Source organism: Anabas testudineus, chromosome 1, assembly GCF_900324465.2.
Source record: "Anabas testudineus chromosome 1, fAnaTes1.2, whole genome shotgun sequence".
Lineage (NCBI taxonomy): Eukaryota > Metazoa > Chordata > Actinopteri > Anabantiformes > Anabantidae > Anabas > Anabas testudineus.
The window spans coordinates 726798-746237 of record NC_046610.1 but is presented as its reverse complement, the minus strand read 5'-3'; the positions used below and the strand labels follow the sequence as shown (position 1 = coordinate 746237).

The window sequence follows — 19440 nt, the reverse complement described above, 5'->3', positions numbered from 1 at the left end:
ATCACATCATAACATAATCAGTATTATTTTATGACATTTAGTACAACAACTGCATGACGCTGTTCAGTAATGTAATAAAGTTTTAGGAGGCCAGTTTCCTAAAGAGAGAGAACCAGGTGATGTTTGTTCAAAAGCACAGTGAGCAGCTAATTCAGGAAATCGCTAAAAAACTGAAAGTGAGGAGTCGAGAGCCACAGACGGAACAGGAACCGACACACTGTTGGTTTTGGTCATGTACTGGTGGGAACAGGATGTCTGGGACTTTGAGTTTTGTGGTTTAATCAAGAAAAAAAACCCAAAACAATAAATGAACAGAACCACGAAAGAAAAGCTGCTGGTTTTTAGATTCATTACAACGCTGTAGTTCATCTTTAGAACGGTTCGTTCTACTGTGATGGTCAGCTAAGGAACCCATTTCTCTTACTGTTTATGCTGCAGATGTTTGAAATAGTTTGATCCCTGGAAGGATGTGAGGAGGAGGAGTGGGTCATTAATCAATCATGAGATGGCATTAAAGGAAATGTGTGCATCCTCATAGAGAAATTAAAGCGACAGAGTTTCATCTAAAGGGAGGTTTTTCAGTCTAAACTGTTCATTCCCAGGACTAAAAGCCTTTAACAGCTTCTCACTGCCGTCATTTAGTGTATCGAAGCCTTTGTGTGGAAGTCAGCTCCGGGGTTAATGCTAACAAAGCTTAGGGGCCAAAAGGCTAGCGGTACTTCAGCCCCGCTTGAGCTGGGCTCCTATTTGTTTTAATCCCAGGTTAAAATGTTCAATGGAGTGGTCAGTCAAAGCGATTAGCATCTTTGTCTGGAGCTAATCCTGCTGGGGTTTAGGGTCCATTCAATCCTGGACTTTAAGCCTCTCAGTTCGCTTTAACCCAGCAGAGAGCCGAGACCCCGAAGGAGGGAGGAACTTCTTGGGTGTCACATTCAGCCGTGTTTACACTCACGAGAGGATCCCAGTTAGGACCCAGGACTCATTAGAAACTGGAATGCTGCTGAATACTACTATAATACTGTCATATTTACTGTATATGTACTCACTATTTGTTGCTAGTTACAGATTTCTGTCTGTGGCCCTGCTCCACCTGGGTACATACTTCCTGTCAACTTGTTCTGAAATTCTCACATTGCTATGTTCGACCCATTTTCACGCTGATTTCTACCAGTTGTCCTCTTGCTGCATGGAGATTAAAAATAATAGTACTAATTATTACTAAATGGGATAGAAAGAGATGGAGCTTCAACACTGATGCTGCTCGTTGGTTAAAACCAGAAACCAAGCAGCCACATTTACTTCTGGGTTTAACTGTCCACAATCAGCTGATGAATCAGATGCTAATATCCTCAACACGCTGCCAGGAAAGTGCAAAACAAACTGTCGCTTCCTCACAGTGGAGTTTGAACCTTCCAAAGATTCTGAAATAAGCATTTAATTTACTTTAACATTAAGAAAATGATGAGATTTCATGAGTCAAACTTCTGGAACAATTAGGGTTTGATGAGTGCACGAAGGAGCACAAATGTTAAGATGTCACACTTGCCTGCTCTGTTGGACTGGTCAATCATGGGCTGAACGATCCGCCGCCTCGCGTTGATGAACCTGAGAAAGAAAGATGGAGGAGTGAGTTCCTGCAAGTGGAAAACCCAACAACGCAAGCCCGTGAGGCCTGGTCAAGGCTAAAGTTAGCTCTGCAGAGAACAGTGACTGTTGTAGGACGTCAACACCTCGCTGACGGAAACAGACAAGAAACATTTGGTCCTTAGAAGACTTAAAGAAGACGGCGTCAAACAAAGTGTTGTAGGAAGAAATGCTGGAACCTAAAGACCGGTTCCACACAAGGTTCCTTATTGAATCAAGTTTAGGTTCATATGAACTGAAGAGAGTCCGGCTCAGGTCAGATTGACAGTGTTTCCACAGGTGAATCAGGGGTTAACACTCGCTCATTAACCGAGTGTTAACTGCACTGAAAGCAGAGGCTGAACTCTGCTGGGGGGGGGGGGGGGGTTGCAGCGGCGGTGCATTCATACATGTCCCCTGCTAAGTAAACTCTTGAAAGCCATCATCCTGGTATGCGTGACCTCTGACCCAGCACCTCCTGTGACTCCCCCGCCTGCTCACCTCCTCCCTTATCCCTCCTCCCACCAGAGGAGCGCTCTGGTCTTCCTCAGCTTAAAGCCTTCTGGACCGCCCGTCGACCCCTCCCGACCCACCCTGGAGTGAAAGCTCTGTGGTTTCCCACTTGATTTATGTTCTCCTCCAACCACCCCCCTCACCCCCCAGCAGGGGTGAGGGTGGGGTCTTTACTGCAGCTACCTTCAGCTGCTGCTCGTCTGTGGGACTATAGAATATCCACCTCCATCCATCTATTATCCATCTATTATCCATCTATTATCCATCTATTATTAATCTATTATTAATCTATTATCATCTATTATTAATCTATTATCCATCTATTATTAATCTATTATTAATCTATTATCATCTATTATTAATCTATTATCCATCTATTATTAATCTATTAGCATCTTTTATTAATCTATTAGCATCTAATCTAAATAATATATGAATATTTATAAATATACAAAATTTATATATGTGAATATATAAACATAAATAAACATCATTTATATATGTAGACACATAAATGATATATAAATATTTATAAATATACATAATTTATATATGTGTATATATAATAATATATAAATATTTATAAATATACATAATTTGTATGTGTGTATATTTAAAAATATATAAATATTTATATATCTACATAATTTATGTGTATATACAATAATATTTCAATATTTATAAATATACATAATTTATATATGTGTATATAATATATAAATATTATTGAATTATTAAAATGATATATTCAAATCTAATCTGATAACTTAATCTAATTAATGAGCCATTTGTTTTGATCCCACAGTGAAACATGCTAATGTTAACACCACCTGTACATATCCTCCACCCTCCAATTAACCCCCCTCCACCCTCTGAAACTGTAACTGGGGGATATTTAGAGACAGAGACGGAGGAGGGGGGTTTCTGTCTCCTCCTCCGAGGCTGATCAGTTCCTCGTCCGTGCCGTCACTCACCAGTTGTTGACCTGCAGGATGGTGAGACCGGTGTCCTGAGCCAGCTGCTTCTTCTGCTCCTCCGATGGGTACGGGTGCTGCAGGGGGACAAAAGAGCGGCATGTCAGGTTCTCCTTTTGTAGTTGTTTTGGTGCGAGCCTTAAAGCCGCCGCTAATTATTGTTAAAGATGGAGGAGGGGCCAGACTCATTAAGGGAATATGAAGTGGAGCATAATTAACGGGAGCCAATTAGAGAGGGAAGCCAACTGGAGGCAGAGCCCTGTTAATTAGACTGTTGTTGTGTGTACATGTTAGGTGGAGGTGGGGGGTTGAGGATCAGAACAGGCCTGAGTCTGCAGCTCCATCTCTGTCTGTGTACTAGGACAGTACTACTACAGTAGTGTATATTTATATTTAATATAACATTCGTGTTATATTAAAAACACCATTTGGCTCCTGGCTGGTGTCTGTTATCCATTCACATTTCATGTAGTTCATGTAGGAGTCTTTTCCAGGTGCTGCATTTGGAACCTGTTGTGTGAAAAATGAAATGAAAGATGTTCCGGTGAGTCCAGGAAGCGCTTCGAGTCAGGTCAGATGTTAAGTTGGTGACAAACTAAATAAGTAGACACTCGGTAAGCAGAAGAGGTGGGATTTGTATCTACAGTTACTAAAAGTTGTGGTGTCTACATCTCTACACAGCACCACCTTTAAACAAACAGGAGTCTTCAGCCAATTCCTCATCTCTGAATTATAAAGTTTCACTGCAGAGTGCTGACTAAAACCAGCTGCCCAGCTCTGACCCAGATAGCAGCTTTCAGCAGCTATTTTCACCCTGATGCAACATGCGGCTCTGCTAAAGTTCAGACTCATTTAACTCACACAGACCAGACACGGTGGAGAAATGTCTGCTGTGAACAAATCACAGCAAGAACATGTGAAGCAACATGGATCCTGTGCTGTTTTGTCATGTCAGATTTAGATTTTACGCCTCGCTGCTAGTTTTTGTTTCTTTGTGCACATTTTTGATGATGAAGGTGAAGCCACTTTGCTCAGAGCACTGAGAAATAAACTGAACAGATTCCCAACGTCCCTCTGAGGAGGGTGTTTCTTTCTTCCATGTCTTCTGTTCTGCACTCTGCCCAAACCGCTGCGTTTCCCTGTGATCTGATAGCAGGTAATTGGTCTAAACTGCATCTAATCTGCCACAAGAGCGATAATCACGAGGCTGTTTCATCGCGTCTTCGACTTCAGCGTAGCAGCTTCCTCCAGGGACGAGCTGGGAGAGTTCAGCTGCAGATTTCAGGAAAAACAAGGAAGTGAAGAATGAAGTGAAAGTGTCAGATGCCAGACTGTTGGATTTCAACAAGCTCAACATCTCAGAGCACAGAGTCTTTCTTGAGACGAGGCGACAGGGAAATACAGGGTGCACGATTCAGGGCTGCTCCACGTCGCAGGCTAATTTCAGAGTTTCCAGTTTTAATCTGCAGCCACCTGCTCATTACATAGTTCTAATCCCTGATCCGGGATCAGTTTTACTGCTGCTCTCACTGTGAAGACGAAGCTTACTGTGGTTCATCGTCATGAAAGAGCGGAAACAGATGTCATGGATGTGAACTGGTTCAGTTTTTATCCAAAGCACCAGCAGTGACCCTCAGAAGTCCACCACAGGTGGTTTTTCTTCTTGAGAAGTGGTTTACTTGAAGCTCTGCACCGGTAAATGATTATTGTGAATTAAATCAGCCACAAACGGGAACAGGAAGGAGCTTTAAAGGGTGACTGTTCTACTGATCAGTGCACCGTTTGCCTACGAACACCAGGGTGGTTCGATTCCCAAATAAATAAAGACATAAATAATCAGAAGGTCTGTTTTTAAGCTGCAGCGTTGCTCCTGAGCTTCTCTGGGACGACTCGAGTCTTTCGCTCCATCCGTCTCCTCCTCGCTTCATTATCGGACGGACGCTCATTTACGCTGTCGGGGAAGAAAGGCCGCGCTGTGATGTATGGGACCACATGCTGCACATTTTTATGTGTCTAGTGAGTGGGTTCAGAGGTCAATAAAGGCGGCCCCCACAGAGAGCCGGGCCCCGGGGGTTCCTGGGGGGCCTGTCACAGAGGTAATGGATGATGTTTTCACTGTGGGGTGAGGCGGCCACAGAACAACCCTCCTCACACTGTGGGGAAATGAACGTCTGATCACAGACGCCACTGGAGCCAGAGGGGGACCAGGTCCTGATACTCTGGTCTGATCTGGTTCTCTCTGTTCAGAAACAGAACCAGATCAGAACCTAAAGTCACGTTTAGATTTTTAGTGTAAACACCCCCACCACCACCCCTAATGTTCTCCGTCTGCGCCATTATCGACTCCAACTGGTCCCAGTACAACCAGTAGATCTGTCAACGTGTGATCTGATGGAGGACCCAGTCTGAGGTGGATTTCACACTGATGCTGTTAGAGCTCGACTTCCTGGACAGTCGTCTGGGGCATCTCTGGGTGAAGGCAGGCGGCCGAACATGTGTTGGTGCCTGTGGGTCACCGTGGCCTCGCCGTCACCCACATCTGCAGCTCCATCTGCTGTAAACAGCCACTGATGGATGGATGAAGGTGTCCCGGTGCCCCTTGACCTATGATGGATGGAGGGGGGGGGGGTGCGGCGAGGTCAGCGCTGGGGCTTCCTGCTAACTCATCGGTCCCCCTCAGCTCAGAGGCCCATTCCTCAGCCTGCAGACAGCCGAGCAGCCTCTGTAGCAGCCTTTGAAGTTCGGGACTCGTTCCTCTCGTCTCTTCAGGCTGACAGTGGAGGTGGTTTTTGTTTTTTGCTGCTCGGTCGTGGTCAAGCCTCAGCTTCCCGGCTGTTCTGATGGAGTAACGTGTCATTTGTAAGTCAAAGCAGCTCTTTAGTGAGTTGGTGACTGTAAACAAATGGCAGCGTCCACAAAGTTTCCACACCTGCTGCAGCTCGGGTTCAGAAAAAGGTGTGAGTGAGAACGGCTAAATTACTCTAATTAACTCCTTGTTTCTACGTGAAACAAGTAAAATAAAACATGAAAAGGCAGAAAGGCGGCGTGTGTGTGTGTGTGTGTGTGTGTGGCGTAAACAGTGTCGGCTTGTGGTTCAGCTTTTATGAGCTGCGGCTCAGAGGAGGCTGCAGGATTCTGTTTACGACTTCAGGGGAGGCGGCCAGGACACACACACACACACACACACACACACACACACAATTAGTTATCTGATTACTCCTCTTCTTACTTTGCAGCATGTTCTCAGATTTTAACGTGATGGAAGACGCATGTTTCTTGGTTTTTCGTCTTTCTTGGTTTTTCGTCTTTCTTGGTTTTTCCGTCTTTCTTGGTTTTTCGTCTTTCTTGGTTTTTCGTCTTTCTTGGTTTTTCGTCTTTCTTGGTTTTCCGTCTTTCTTGGTTTCTCGTCTTTCTTGGTTTTCCGTCCTCCTGGGTTTTCCGTCTTTCTTGGTTTTCCGTCTTTCTTGGTTTTCCGTCTTTCTTGGTTTTTCGTCTTTCTTGGTTTTCCGTCTTTCTTGGTTTCTCGTCTTTCTTGGTTTTCCGTCTTTCTTGGTTTTCCGTCCTCCTGGGTTTTCCGTCTTTCTTGGTTTTCCGTCTTTCTTGGTTTCTCGTCTTTCTTGGTTTTTCGTCTTTCTTGGTTTTCCGTCTTTCTTGGTTTCTCGTCTTTCTTGGTTTTCCGTCCTCCTGGGTTTTCCGTCTTTCTTGGTTTTCCGTCTTTCTTGGTTTTTCGTCTTCTCCGTCGGACGCCGACAGAGCCGAGCTCGTTTTCACAGCTCGCTCCGTTTTGAATTTCTCTGAAGAGATTCGGAGAAACGTCTTCAGACTTCTGCAGCTGCTCCGTGTTAGTTTCATACGAGGACATCGCTCCATGAACAGCTCACTACTTTCATGCATTACATTACAAATCTGCTTATACGTGTCCGGAGAAATCCGTGTTCTCCAAGAGAACCCTACCTGAGGCAGTCCGGTTTCTCTGTTTACAGTAACCGGGTTCTGTTTGGACATTTACTGTAATTTCCTCTATGAACAAACATCCTGAGCTGTTGCATCAAACTCATTTTTCTGCTTTGTGTTGTTGGCTTCGTCCTTCACACAACCTTAACCTCCAACAGCCAACGCCTCCCCCCATTGCTCAGGTACCAGTGCTTCCTCCCTCCCATCGTTCACTCCATCTCCCATCTGCTGCAGGACTCGCTGTCCTACAGGTTCAGCTCAGAGTCCTGGCAGCGGCCCTCGACCCCTGCAGAGCAGGGACCGATTTAGCCTCTCCATGTTTGGAGCCAGGCAGGGGGGAACAGGGTGAGGGTGGAGGCGAGGTGGGGGTGTTTGGTTGTTCTGCTGGTCTCAGCCAAAGCTATGAGTCAGACAGGACGGGGACTTTCAACCCCTCCCATTTTCACTGCTGATTCATTTGAGCTTTATATTTCCCGTTAGGATCTCGTGTCTCACTGACTTTTATTCTTCTTAAAACATATCGATGTCAGTTAGTGTCTTAGTCAAGCTGCAACGTACTGATCCGCTGAGGCGGGTGGACCTACCGTCAGGTGCTGGAAGAGCCAGGCTCTCAAGATGTTGGTGGCTACTTTGGGAAAGATTCCTCTTTTTTTGTTGTGCAGTTTGTCTCTGTCCGGGTCGTCGTCGTCCCCAGTGCTGGGCGACGCCATGCCGTTATCCAGGCAGTCACCTGAAACAAACACACAGGGCTTCAGGTGAAGAACAAATGCTGAGCAGGCAGTAAGAGGAGGCCGGGCCGCCTCGCAGCAAACTGTGGGAGCAGCTAGCGAACGTTAGCTCTGCTACAGGCTTGGAGCAAACACGAGCTTTCAGTCATGAACTTTCCCAGCACGCATTCTCCAAGTTGACGACTGGATTCAAACGCTGACCCTGCAGTCACGAGCCGGCCTGCCCTGTAACCCTCTCCCACCCCCCCATGGGGTTTTGGATTGTCACATATAATGCAGCATTTCAGCTGAAAACCACTAAAAGCTGCTGTTTTTACTGCACTTTCTCTGCCTGTTTAATGAGGCTCATTTTCTCCTCAGTGTTTTTAACACCGGCGGGCCAAGGTTAGGGCGACAGTCACCCTGCAGCAGGAGCTCCAGGTCCTGCCCAGAGCCAGCGGTGGACCGGGGCCTAGCTCTGCCCCAACAGAGACTGGATTCTGCAGAGCAGCGGAGCCTGAAAAGGTGGAAATAATCATAAAAATGATGCGTAACTCCATAAACAAGCTCTCAGCCTCATTAGGCTGAACCACGAACTCCCTGGGGCTGGTTTGCACCCCGCCTCTCCACTACACTCCCTCTCTCCTCTGCTCTCTAAGGGAAAAGAGGTCCGACCCAACCTGCTAATGGTTTGTGACAACCTGGCTTCACAACAGCCTGTGGACTGATGAAGAGGAGGAGGACGTTTGTAGGATACACAGAAATTAAAGAGATGTTCACAGCAGGCCAGACCTGCTGCTACTAGACGTTCACCCTGACCTGATCTTCTCTCCTGGAGGAGACTGACAGTCACAAAGATGTTGAAGTCGTGCCCCGACTCCTCCATCGCAGCGCTTTTCAAAAACTGTTTTTACTAAGTTTTATCATCCGTGGTCTGAACGCTCAGAGAGAAAGAGTCTTTACTTTCCACCACATTTCCACTACGCACCATTTCTCTTGGTGATGGTGGGAGGGGTCTAACGAACAGCAGCTAAAATAAAGGCGACCTCAGTACTGAGGTCATATATATATTTATATTTATCTATATTTATATTTATCTATATAAATAAATATATATATCTATATCTATATATATATCTATATCTATATATATCTATATATATATATATATATAGATATATATATATATATATATATATATATATATAGATATAGATATATATATAGATATATATATTTATTTATTTATCTATATAAATAAATAAATATAATATATATATCCAGACTGGATCAGAGTTTTGGTTTTCACATTCTCACACACGGCACCATAGAACCACGCTGTGGACACCGGCAGGCTGGACGAAACACGTTGTTCAGGACATCTCCAGCAAACATTTCTCTGAGTGCCAACAGCTGATGAAAATCCACAGAATCAATGTTGATTTTGGTTGAACGGGTTCTCACATGTTGTCCAGTGGACGCTCACTAACACCTCATGCAGAAAACACCGGGGACATTTTCCAGAGACTCGGATCCTGGCAACAGGCCTTTTGCTGTTCCGTATGACTGACAAATCTCCAGCTCCATTTTCCAACTCCTCCTGGAGGATCCTGAGATGTTTCCAAACAGGATGAGGTACAGTATCTGCAGCGTGTTCTGGGTGTAACTACCCACCAGTTGGACATGAATGGAAAACCTCCAATGGGGGGTGCTCAGGAGGATCCAGAACCACCTTGAGACCGTTTTCCAGCCGAGACCCTGGGCCTCAGTGTTGGAGCTGCTGACACTTATCCCAGCTCCTTCACAGTCGACTGCAAACCGAGCACGCTGCTGTGAGGCAGCTGCAGCTACTCATTAATGATTCATTCGTTTTGAGGTTGTTCCCAGTTAATTTCTCAGTAACCACTCAGTGTTGCTGTTTTGGTTTGTGTATGTGGATTATTCATCAAGTCATATTGTGATTCTTTGTTTACAGTGTCACAAGATAGAATTTGATCCTAAACTTCAGGTCTCCGAACGAGCCGTGAGGTAGGCGTGTCTCCCAGTGAGATCCAGGAAGACGTTTTGGATTGACGACACGGATTTCATCACGTTTCTCTCACAGCTTACACCTCAGAGCATTTAGAGTTTCTGTTTGAGACATAAAGCTCTCTTTCTTCCCGCTCTGCTCAGTGCCTGCATCGTCTGTCAGCCTTCATCACTCTCTCACTCCATCTTTTTCACCTTTTACTTTTAAAAGTCCACCATGTGGGAAAACGTCCACCACTGTTCATAAACCCTCACACGCCTCCTCAATTTCAGACCCAGCATGCACAGCAACAGGCATTTTTCATGCAAAGTCATAAAACACACCGAAAATGAAGTAAGACCCCAAACAGCGATTCCCAAATTGTATGTGCGCTCTTGAAAAGTGTGTGTTTTTTGTTGGTGGGCATTTTGCAGGTGATCTAAGAAAAACTGTGTAATTGACAACAGGTGCAAATGTGGTGGAGGTGGCTGCATTTCAACGAGGGTTTTGTGTGTTTCACTTGTGCCGGTCATACAAGAACGATTTTCAAACTTTCCAATGATTTTAAAGTCATTTCCATCCCCACAATGTCTTAAGGTGGGAAAAAGAAGCTGTTCCTCAGATTTAATCATGTAGTGATCTGAGGAATCGGTTATGACAGAGTTCTCCACAACAAGGATTTCAGGACCTAAGACTCAAACATAAATGTAAACCTACTTTGGGAGACCACAGCTTGCAGCAAGAGCTAGAGATTGAAGGAAATGCAGACATCAGTAAGTTTCAGGACCTGCATTTTCTCCTTGCTGTATTTTGGATTAAAGAAAAGGTACAAAAACCACAGCGTGCGCCATTTTAGTCCTGTGACAGACGCAGAACACTGTTAGTAGAGCGGTTTGTGCTGGTTTTTGGAGGTGACATCAAGTTTTGGCTTTGTACATGCAAACCTTTATTGAAGCAGGCCTTCACAGATACAAACACTGATCCACACACACTGTTCTTTAAACTACTGTACTCAAACATACTCATTTGTACCTTGTTCACTGCTGTTGTCGCCACTGTGAGACGTCTGTCCACCGCTGGAGGGTCCCGGGGTTCCAGCCGAGCGTACTGACGCTGTGTCGTCATGATCTCTGCTCCATGAAATCTGCAGAGGAAAACGCAGCTTATTAAAGTTTAGTGGCTGCAGCCGATTCTCCAACGATGCTAAACCGTGTATTCATGTGAGGGATGGTCCGGTCTTCTCTTGGCTTCTGTGGTGGCTCCACCTGATCTATAAGGGCTCAGTAACAAGGATGAAGACGAGGCAGACGATCAGCGTATGACCCGACAAACAGTAAGCACATAAAAATGAATCCAGAGCTTTCGAGCGACTGGTCATCCAACACTAAGCTGCTCCAGTTCGCACTCGTTGGCATTTAAAAGGGTTAAAGGCCTGACAAGTGGCTGCAGAGAAGCTGATTTAAACCTGCTCTGACTTCTCTTTTATTTCTGGTTCTCTGGGAAAAGAAGGAAAAACCACTCAGCAGATGTGTCTCCTGCAGCTGGATCATTAAATCTTCTCTTATTCTTCATGCCTGGACATTTTAATGCTTTAAATAAAACCTGCAGAACAGTTGGTCTCAGCTCAGGGTCGTGAGCTTTCAGCTGAATGTCAGGGTCTTCGTCAGTGGATGGATTTTGCTGAGTTGTGCTTCAGGCAAGAGAGTGACCTTTGATTTAAGATGATTTGGACAAAACCAAACTCACTGATTTACAAACAGTAAAACCTGACGTGACCCCGAGAACTCACCTGATCCAGGTTGTCCCCCGATGACCTGATAAAGTCCTCGCTGTCCGATTTGTTTCCGTCTCTGTCGTCAATCACCAGATCGATGGGCATCTTCCCTTTGAGACAGCTGATGTATCGATGGCAGAAATTATCACAGAGCTCATGAACCTGGAAAAAACGTAAACAGAGTTGATTAATAATAGTTTACGAACCATGTTATATTCACCCAGGTAAATAAGAGACCAAATTATTATGAATAAACGACGTAGAATAAAACATACACAAGACTGCAGTAAGATTACACAGGTACTGTGAATACTATTGTAGGATCAGAGGTTTTAGCTCAGGATTAATCCTGGATTAGCTGCACAGCGAACATCTTTGTTCTAATCTCATTAGATCAGATTAATCAGCAAATTAGATTTTGATAAATAGAGGTTTTTGGGACCTTCTCCAGCTCGAGCAGGTGGAAACGCAGGACTTGAATCGCCTGAATCATCTGCAAAAGAGTAAGAACAATACAATACTGGTTCATTTCATTTCAACAGCCAGTAAAACCAAGTGACTTCGGCATGTCCTGTATGACAGAAAGAGCTGCAGCAACTGGAGTATTTCTCCATTTTTAAAGTCCATAGAAAAACTTTCCATGTTTGATTATACTCTTATCACACAGAGGACCACCAGCTCTTTAGTGTGTCATGTGAACTCAGAAACCGACACCTGAAGTTTAAACTGTTCTTCAGAAACGTTTGCACGGAGTGGGAGGTGCTGCTCCTCTGGAAATGTTTTACCCCATTGATCAGTCTGTTCAATTCATCTTCTTCGTGAACCAGAACACAGAAACCATCGTGCAGGTTTCTGCCCTGATCGGCATCATTTCAATTTAGCAGCGACCTCCACTTCAGTCTGAGGCGTGACTGTTTGTTGGTGCAGTTGTTATAGAGACAGGAGGATGACAGCACAGCTCTGCTGAAGTTTCAACACACCGTGTCAGAGCTTGTATCAGATGAAGAAAACAGCGCGACTGACGACGAGGAAGAGACGGTTCATACTTTCCACGTCCTCGTGCCCACTGCGCAGTCTGTGACGGACGTTCACGCAGAGAAACTCTTTTCATTTTTGTGGTTCCTGAAATGTGTTCAGATCTTCACCAGAGTCACAAATATCAACAAACGCAATGTTTCCGAGCCGTTGAAACAAACTGTCCTGATCTTTCACGTCTTTGTTGAACAAACACAGACGTGATGATGGAAAAGTTTCTGCTGACAAAGGTGTTTTAATAAAACGCGCCTCTCGCTGGCCGTCACTCAGCTGAGACCAAACTGCTGAATTCTGTCCAGTTATGTTGTGATGCAGTTGTTATGGCAACATGTCTATGGGGGAAGACGGGCAGGGAGGTGGCCCGTGGCCCCCGAGGACCTGATTTACCAAGCACTGGTTTATGGGAAGTAACTGTTGGGTGTCTTTAGTTTCTACATCTGTTTAGAAAAATACAAACTCACCAAGTTATCCAGCTCCGGGTTTGATGAAAATAGAGGCTTCTCCGATCTCATCTAAAAACACAGAGAGACAATCAGCTAAGAACATTTAAGTAGAGTTCTACTAATGTTCCCATTTTCCTTTCACGCTGCTTTAAACTCAGACATTAGTCCGACATCTTTAGCTACTAGTTACTTCCTAAAGTTTCACGCGGCCCTGCCTCAGACCTGATCTGGTCTCTGTGTACCTGTTTGGAGAAGACGGCGATGTCCTCATTGAAGGAATCTGAGGAGCAGACATCTCCTCCAGCCAGGCCGCTCTCTCTCGGCGTGCACGTCGCCAGTTCACATTTTTCAAAAATCAGTGCGAGCAGAGGGAATAAAGGATGTCTGCAGGAGAGGGGGGGGGGGGGGGATTAGCTTTAAACTCACGCTGAAGCTCGGTTCACTACTACTCACCACAGTAATCCACCACAGTAATCCACCACAGTAATCAAAGCGCAGTACTCTCAGCGGTGAAATCAGAAATAAAGGGTTATTCCACACAAAACGTAACAAATCAGCATTAATTGGTTCATATTTTTGTTTCTTTCTTCTGAAGCTGAAAAGAAATTCAAGATGTCGGGTCAACATCTCCTTCTCACAAGTAGTGGGAAAAAATATTAAAACAGTGGGAATACTCCCATAAAGTATAAGTACTTCAAATTTTTACTTTAAAAACCTCTGACAGTAGTAAATACGTTTACTTAAACCTGCAGTAACTGATTTAATCGTGCACTGCTGTTTGTGCTCCGTGTTTGGGCTCCACCACCTCGTCCACGTTATCGTTGATTTTACTTTGTTTGCAGCTGTTTTACCCTCGTGTTCACTTTTTGACCAGTTTTTTCTCCTTCTGCAGCATTTTAGAATGAAACAGGATAAAACGTATGAAAAACTAAAACTGATGATTTAATGTGTGAATTCATTGAACGGGTTGATGAATTCCTGTCTGTTCATCTTCTCTATAAGCTTCAGTCTGATCATCACAGCAACATAACAACTGTATTTACACCAAACCAGGTGGTGGAAGTTTCCGTTTGTGTTGTCATGTACATGGATCCATGACTGAACCGGTGCGCTGGGTGCAGGCCCAGAGGCTACAGGGAGCTGGGCGCTGACCGACTAAATCTTTCTTGTTTTAAAGTCACTCACACGTCGACGAAAAGATGCAAAACTACCTCATAGACAGAAACCACTACAATAACCAACAGTGACGGAACAACTGAACATAGACGCAACCACAAAAAGACACAAAACAACTACACACAGGAAGTTACACACACAAACGTCCAACATGAACGAGTCTCCGGGGCCTTTACTGCACCCGGGGCCCCGTTTTCTCTCAGAGAGTCCCTGAGTGTGTCTGTAAGAGGCGATCCATACATTTAAGATTCATCCAACTTCAAACTCGTGTGTTAGTTCAACTGTAAACGGACTGTTGTAGTTTTCACTGTACTACAGATACTGCACAGCTGCAGTTCGAGTACCTGAAGTTCAACTACATCTACTAAACATCTGATAGGAGGAAGTACCGTCACTGCTGATATGTTTAGAATGAAGTTCTGTTACTTCATGGAGTATTTGTACTGAAATAAAGTGGACTTGAGGAACGTGATCTCACAGTGGGACACAGAGCTTCTTTAGTCCTGTCTTTTTCGTTATTTTTACAGTGTCAGTGAACTCATCTTACCCGTAAATGGCGTCTTTGTCCCTGCTGACGTCCCCGGCTGTGGCGGCCACGCTGCCGCTGCTGTGGGAGGACTGGGAGTACTGGTGGGGGGGGTAGGGACCAGCAGCCGTGGCCGCAGCTGCCAGGTGAACGGCCTGCAGGGAGCGGGCAGCGGCGGCGGCAGCGTGGTGGTGGTGGTGGTGGTGGTGCGGGTCTCCATACACCCCAGCCACCGGCTCCAGCGCATAGTGGGCCAGGTCTTCATACTGAAACAGAGACAGGAGACAGGTGACCTTTGACCTCCTGAGAGGAAGTGAGTTTAAAAAAAAAAAACGATCAGATGTAATCGATGTGATAAGTGTAGTACATTTACTCAAGTGGAGTACTTTCTTATCCTCATACTACATTTACAGAGTACATTTCATTTTTTACTATATTTCTCTGACAGTTTCAGGTGGTGTCAGAAGTACTCAGTACTTTTACTTAAGTAAAAGTATCACATGTTACCACAGTGTACTGCTGCATTCAAAACATTACTTACTGGAAGTACAAAAAGTACTAGCTCAAAGTTCTTGAAGTATTAAAATGGAGCTGATTTAACCCTCACACGCTGTTTTGATGCTCATATGTTTGCAATCTAATAACCAGAATTTGAAGTACTTTGTATACTACTGGGGTCAGTAAAGTATTGGGATTATACTTTGTTTTATTACTCAAATTCAGAGAAGTACATTTAGTTCAGTTAAGATCAGCTAGAGGTTGAGCAGTGAAAGTATTTGTATTTAAAACATAGTGAAGTATTTCCATTTTCAGCTTCTTCGTACTTCAACCTCGCGTCAATACTTTACTTTTTACTGCAGTACTCGGAGAATGAGACTAATAAAGCACAGTATAAACACGTTAGAATAGTGAAGTCCTTCTACTCAACTGTTCCCAGCTGCAGCGTTAAAGTGACAAACACGTCAGGAATTAAAGCCACAGATTCAACTCAGCTTTCAACTTTTCTTCATGTTGCACTTCGATGAAGTTTTAGCCGCTGTGATACTACTAACTACTACTACTACTACTACTATTACTTTAAAGACCTGAGTACTTGTCCCACTTGTGCCTACAGTAAAAATCTGTCTGATGAAATCTGAGAGAACAAAAACCGAGCGACCGCGTACAAGAAGTATTTTTAGCTTTTACATACAGTACAGAACTGGTACTAATACCACACAGTGAATGTCCTGCATTGGAAATTAGTAAAACTATGTAAGTACAATCAGGAAAGTGTACTTAAAGTATTAAAAGTATTGTATGATTATTAAAAAGTTTTGTCATGTGTTTTACTGTTTTAACTGAAACTAATTCAAACTAATTATTCAGTGTTTTATTTTATTTCGAAGTCAAACTCCTCGTTACACAACAAAACAATGAAGTAAATGATTTTTAAAATAGTTGAGTTGACGAATCCATTCATTCATTTACAATTTGTCTGCAAACACTGAACTTTCTCAGATAAATGGAACGCAGTAAAAAGTGCAGTATTCCTCTCTGGAACGTAGTAGAGTATAAAGAAATAGAGTATAGCAAAGAAATCTTGTACAAATACCTCAAATGTGTACTTCTGAACACAAAATGCAGCTTAGTTACTTTTCACCACAATAAGTCAGAATAAATAAGTTTCGATAAGTTTGAATCTTTTAATCAGAACATTTTTCACAGTTTTAAAAGTTTTTAGATTGTAAATCATGGGGGGGGGAATAATAACCTCTAACACCACTTTAAATAGTAACACGTTCCACTTCCTGTGGATTTGATCTAAACTGAGGATTTGATTCAACTTTTAGATTAAAGTATTTGAAGTTGAAACGGAACAGGACAAAATAATGTGAACACTAAACAAGAAAATGCAAAACAGAATCCGTAAACCTGAATCAGGACATTTGAATAAACAAAAACGGATTATTTGTTGCTCTAGATTTTTCTATAATTTGAATCCACTTTGACTCCAGTGAAAAGCTCAAACTCAACAAAGGCCTTTTAAAAAAAACAAGGTTTTCCTAAAAAGCACATTGATCATAAGACACATGAACATTATCATCATGTGAATTAACTCGTGTAGAAAATCCAAGTTTTATTTTCAATACTAAAGGTTAAAAAATAAAGTTTGTCGTTTTATTTTTTATTCTAAAAACTGTGGATCTGCTCGTGTTGGTGCTGTTTTATTATTAATGTGAAATATGGAGGGAAATTATGGCAAAAAAAATCTTTAAAAGACGAGAGAGAAACAAATCTGCTAAAATCAAAAACATGATTTTACTTTTCCGAAATAAATCGTTTGTATAATCTGTGAATTTAATATTGTTAACTTCACTTTTTTTTTAGACTTTGTCAGTTTTAGATTTTTGTTTGATGATTTAACATTTTCAATAGTATTTACTTTATAAATAGTTGATCTAGAATCAATCATCTGATCTGGTTCAATATTTCTATATATATTCTACCTGATTTAACTTTTGAATGTGCGTCAGTTCTGCCGTGAACGGGAACTCACCGACGACGTGTCGGTGTTTGTGGGTCACAAACGGTTCGTTCAGGAGTTTTTAGAAAGCTGCTGCCTGATGGTTTCTGTTCGACCAACTGAAAATTTGAGGCCTAAGGTTCAACTGGAAAAAGGTTTAAAACATTTTAAACGGAAAAACACAATGATTCAAAATAAAGATTTAATTCCACAATAATTAAAAGTGTTGTTGTTACAAATGTTCGTCTGTGAAAATTATTTTTAGAAGTTTTTCCTCTTTCAACTCACGGGAATAAAAACATTTTAAAAAGGATTTTAAATAAAGTCAAAGGATGAAACGCGACAGAAAGTTTTCGACATTTGTTGATTTTTATTTTATTTCTAATTCAATTCTCGATTTTTTCTTCGTCTCAGATTTTTGGCCCCGACTGAAGGAAACTGGTTTTTCACAGGTCCAGACTTTGGAACCATCAAACTTGTGAAGCTGGTCTCGGAACTGGTCTCGGACCTGGACTTAAATCGTCCTCAAGTCTCTAATAAAACTTCTTTTTTACGCACCCGTTGCGCCATCGCCGTCGCCGTCTCTCCGCCCGGACTCCAAGTGACTCCCGCGGGTCAAAACACACATCCAAGTCCCGGTACCGGAGCGCTGATCCGTTAATCCTGTGTGTGTATTCCAAACCGTACGAACAGCAGCAGGTCTCCGCGGGTCCGACCGACCGCGACACTCCGCCGACAGCAGCACCAGCCCGGGCACACGCTGCCCCGATCCCGGCCTCCAGTTCTAGGCAACAACCAAACAAGCGGCCGTTGAGTCCACAGGTCGAATCCGATCAGGTTACATCCGAAGCGGAGGTTAAAGTGTCGGGACCCGCGCTGAGCCGAGCCGAGCCGAGCCGAGCGGACTGGGTTCTTCAAATCCCCATCACAGCTCCGCTGGAGCGGCGTCCTCCTCCCTCAGAGGCCGCCCGGGCGGGGGGGGGGGGGGGGGGGGAGGATGGGGGGGTCTCACCCTTAAAGGAGCAGAGGCTGTCTGCGCGTCCCCGCAGGAAAGATCGGCGAAGGCGCGGCCCCGCGAGCTCCAACGTGTGATTTTCTATTTTCACTCATCCCGGTTTCTGGACCTTCAGGACCCCGAAGACTCCACGTTCACTAACGAACCTGACTGAGTCAGTACCCGGACCTGCAGCTCCACACAGTCCCGAGGCTCCGAGATTTAGCTTAACTTGAGTTTTATGGTGAATTTAACATGAACACTTAGTTAGTACTAGTACTCCTAGTACTAGTGGTTTACTGCAGTTTTCCTCAGACTCATTTACTTTAGTGAAAGTTCATTAAACAGAAAGTTTCAAAATCGAAATAAAGGAACTGTTCGTGTGAACTACTAGACAGCAGCGACACCTAGTGTTTGGAAGGTGTCATCACAAACAAGAATTAGGGCGATGTTCAAATGTCCGACTTCCCCCAAATGTAGCAGCAGTAGTCCACCTGCAGCCCCTCAGGGCATGATGGGAAACACCTGACGTGTTTTCATTTTGTTGGTCGATTCTGTCCCAAAACTTCGTTCATTCATCAAGGAAATTAACATCTGCACAGATGTGAAGCAGACATGACTCCGTACGGTTCACTGGATTTGTCTGGACGACACTGATCCTGGTCCTGGTCCTGATCCTGGTCCTGGTCCTGATCCTGGTCCTGGTCCTGGTCCTGATCCTGGTCCTGGTCCTGATTCTGATCCTGGTCCTGGTCCTGGTCCTGGTCCTGATCCTGATCCTGGTCCTGATTCTGATCCTGATCCTGGTCCTGGTCCTGGTCCTGGTCCTGGTCCTGATCCTGATCCTGGTCCTGGTCCTGGTCCTGGTCCTGATCCTGATCCTGGTCCTGGTCCTGGTCCTGATCCTGATCCTGGTCCTGATCCTGGTCCTGGTCCTGGTCCTGGTCCTGATCCTGGTCCTGGTCCTGGTCCTGGTCCTGGTCCTGGTCCTGATCCTGATCCTGGTCCTGATCCTGATCCTGGTCCTGGTCCTGGTCCTGATCCTGATCCTGGTCCTGATCCTGGTCCTGGTCCTGGTCCTGGTCCTGGTCCTGGTCCTGGTCCTGGTCCTGGTCCTGGTCCTGATCCTGATCCTGGTCCTGGTCCTGATCCTGGTCCTGGTCCTGGTCCTGATCCTGGTCCTGGTCCTGGTCCTGGTCCTGATCCT

General features: G+C 44.3%; 1 protein-coding gene across 3 annotated transcripts in view; it reads right to left on the bottom strand.

Annotated features, from left to right (window-relative positions):
* meis1a (Meis homeobox 1 a) overlaps positions 1–18198 on the bottom strand; it is a 23398-nt gene extending 5200 nt beyond the window's left edge. For all 3 annotated transcript variants that reach the window (XR_003298758.1, XR_003298759.1, XM_026359367.1), the window contains exons 1-10: positions 17798–18198; positions 14755–14999; positions 13274–13415; positions 13050–13100; positions 11996–12046; positions 11569–11715; positions 10812–10923; positions 7649–7794; positions 3111–3187; positions 1547–1605 (exon numbers count right to left, since the gene is read on the bottom strand). Coding sequence is in view for 1 of the 3 variants with exons in the window: in XM_026359367.1 (XP_026215152.1) it covers positions 1547–1605; positions 3111–3187; positions 7649–7794; positions 10812–10923; positions 11569–11715; positions 11996–12046; positions 13050–13100; positions 13274–13415; positions 14755–14999; positions 17798–17809 (1042 nt within the window). In the remaining 2 variants the exon portion in view is untranslated. The remainder of the gene's footprint in view (positions 1–1546; positions 1606–3110; positions 3188–7648; positions 7795–10811; positions 10924–11568; positions 11716–11995; positions 12047–13049; positions 13101–13273; positions 13416–14754; positions 15000–17797) is intronic.
* Positions 18199–19440: the final 1242 nt, after the last annotated feature.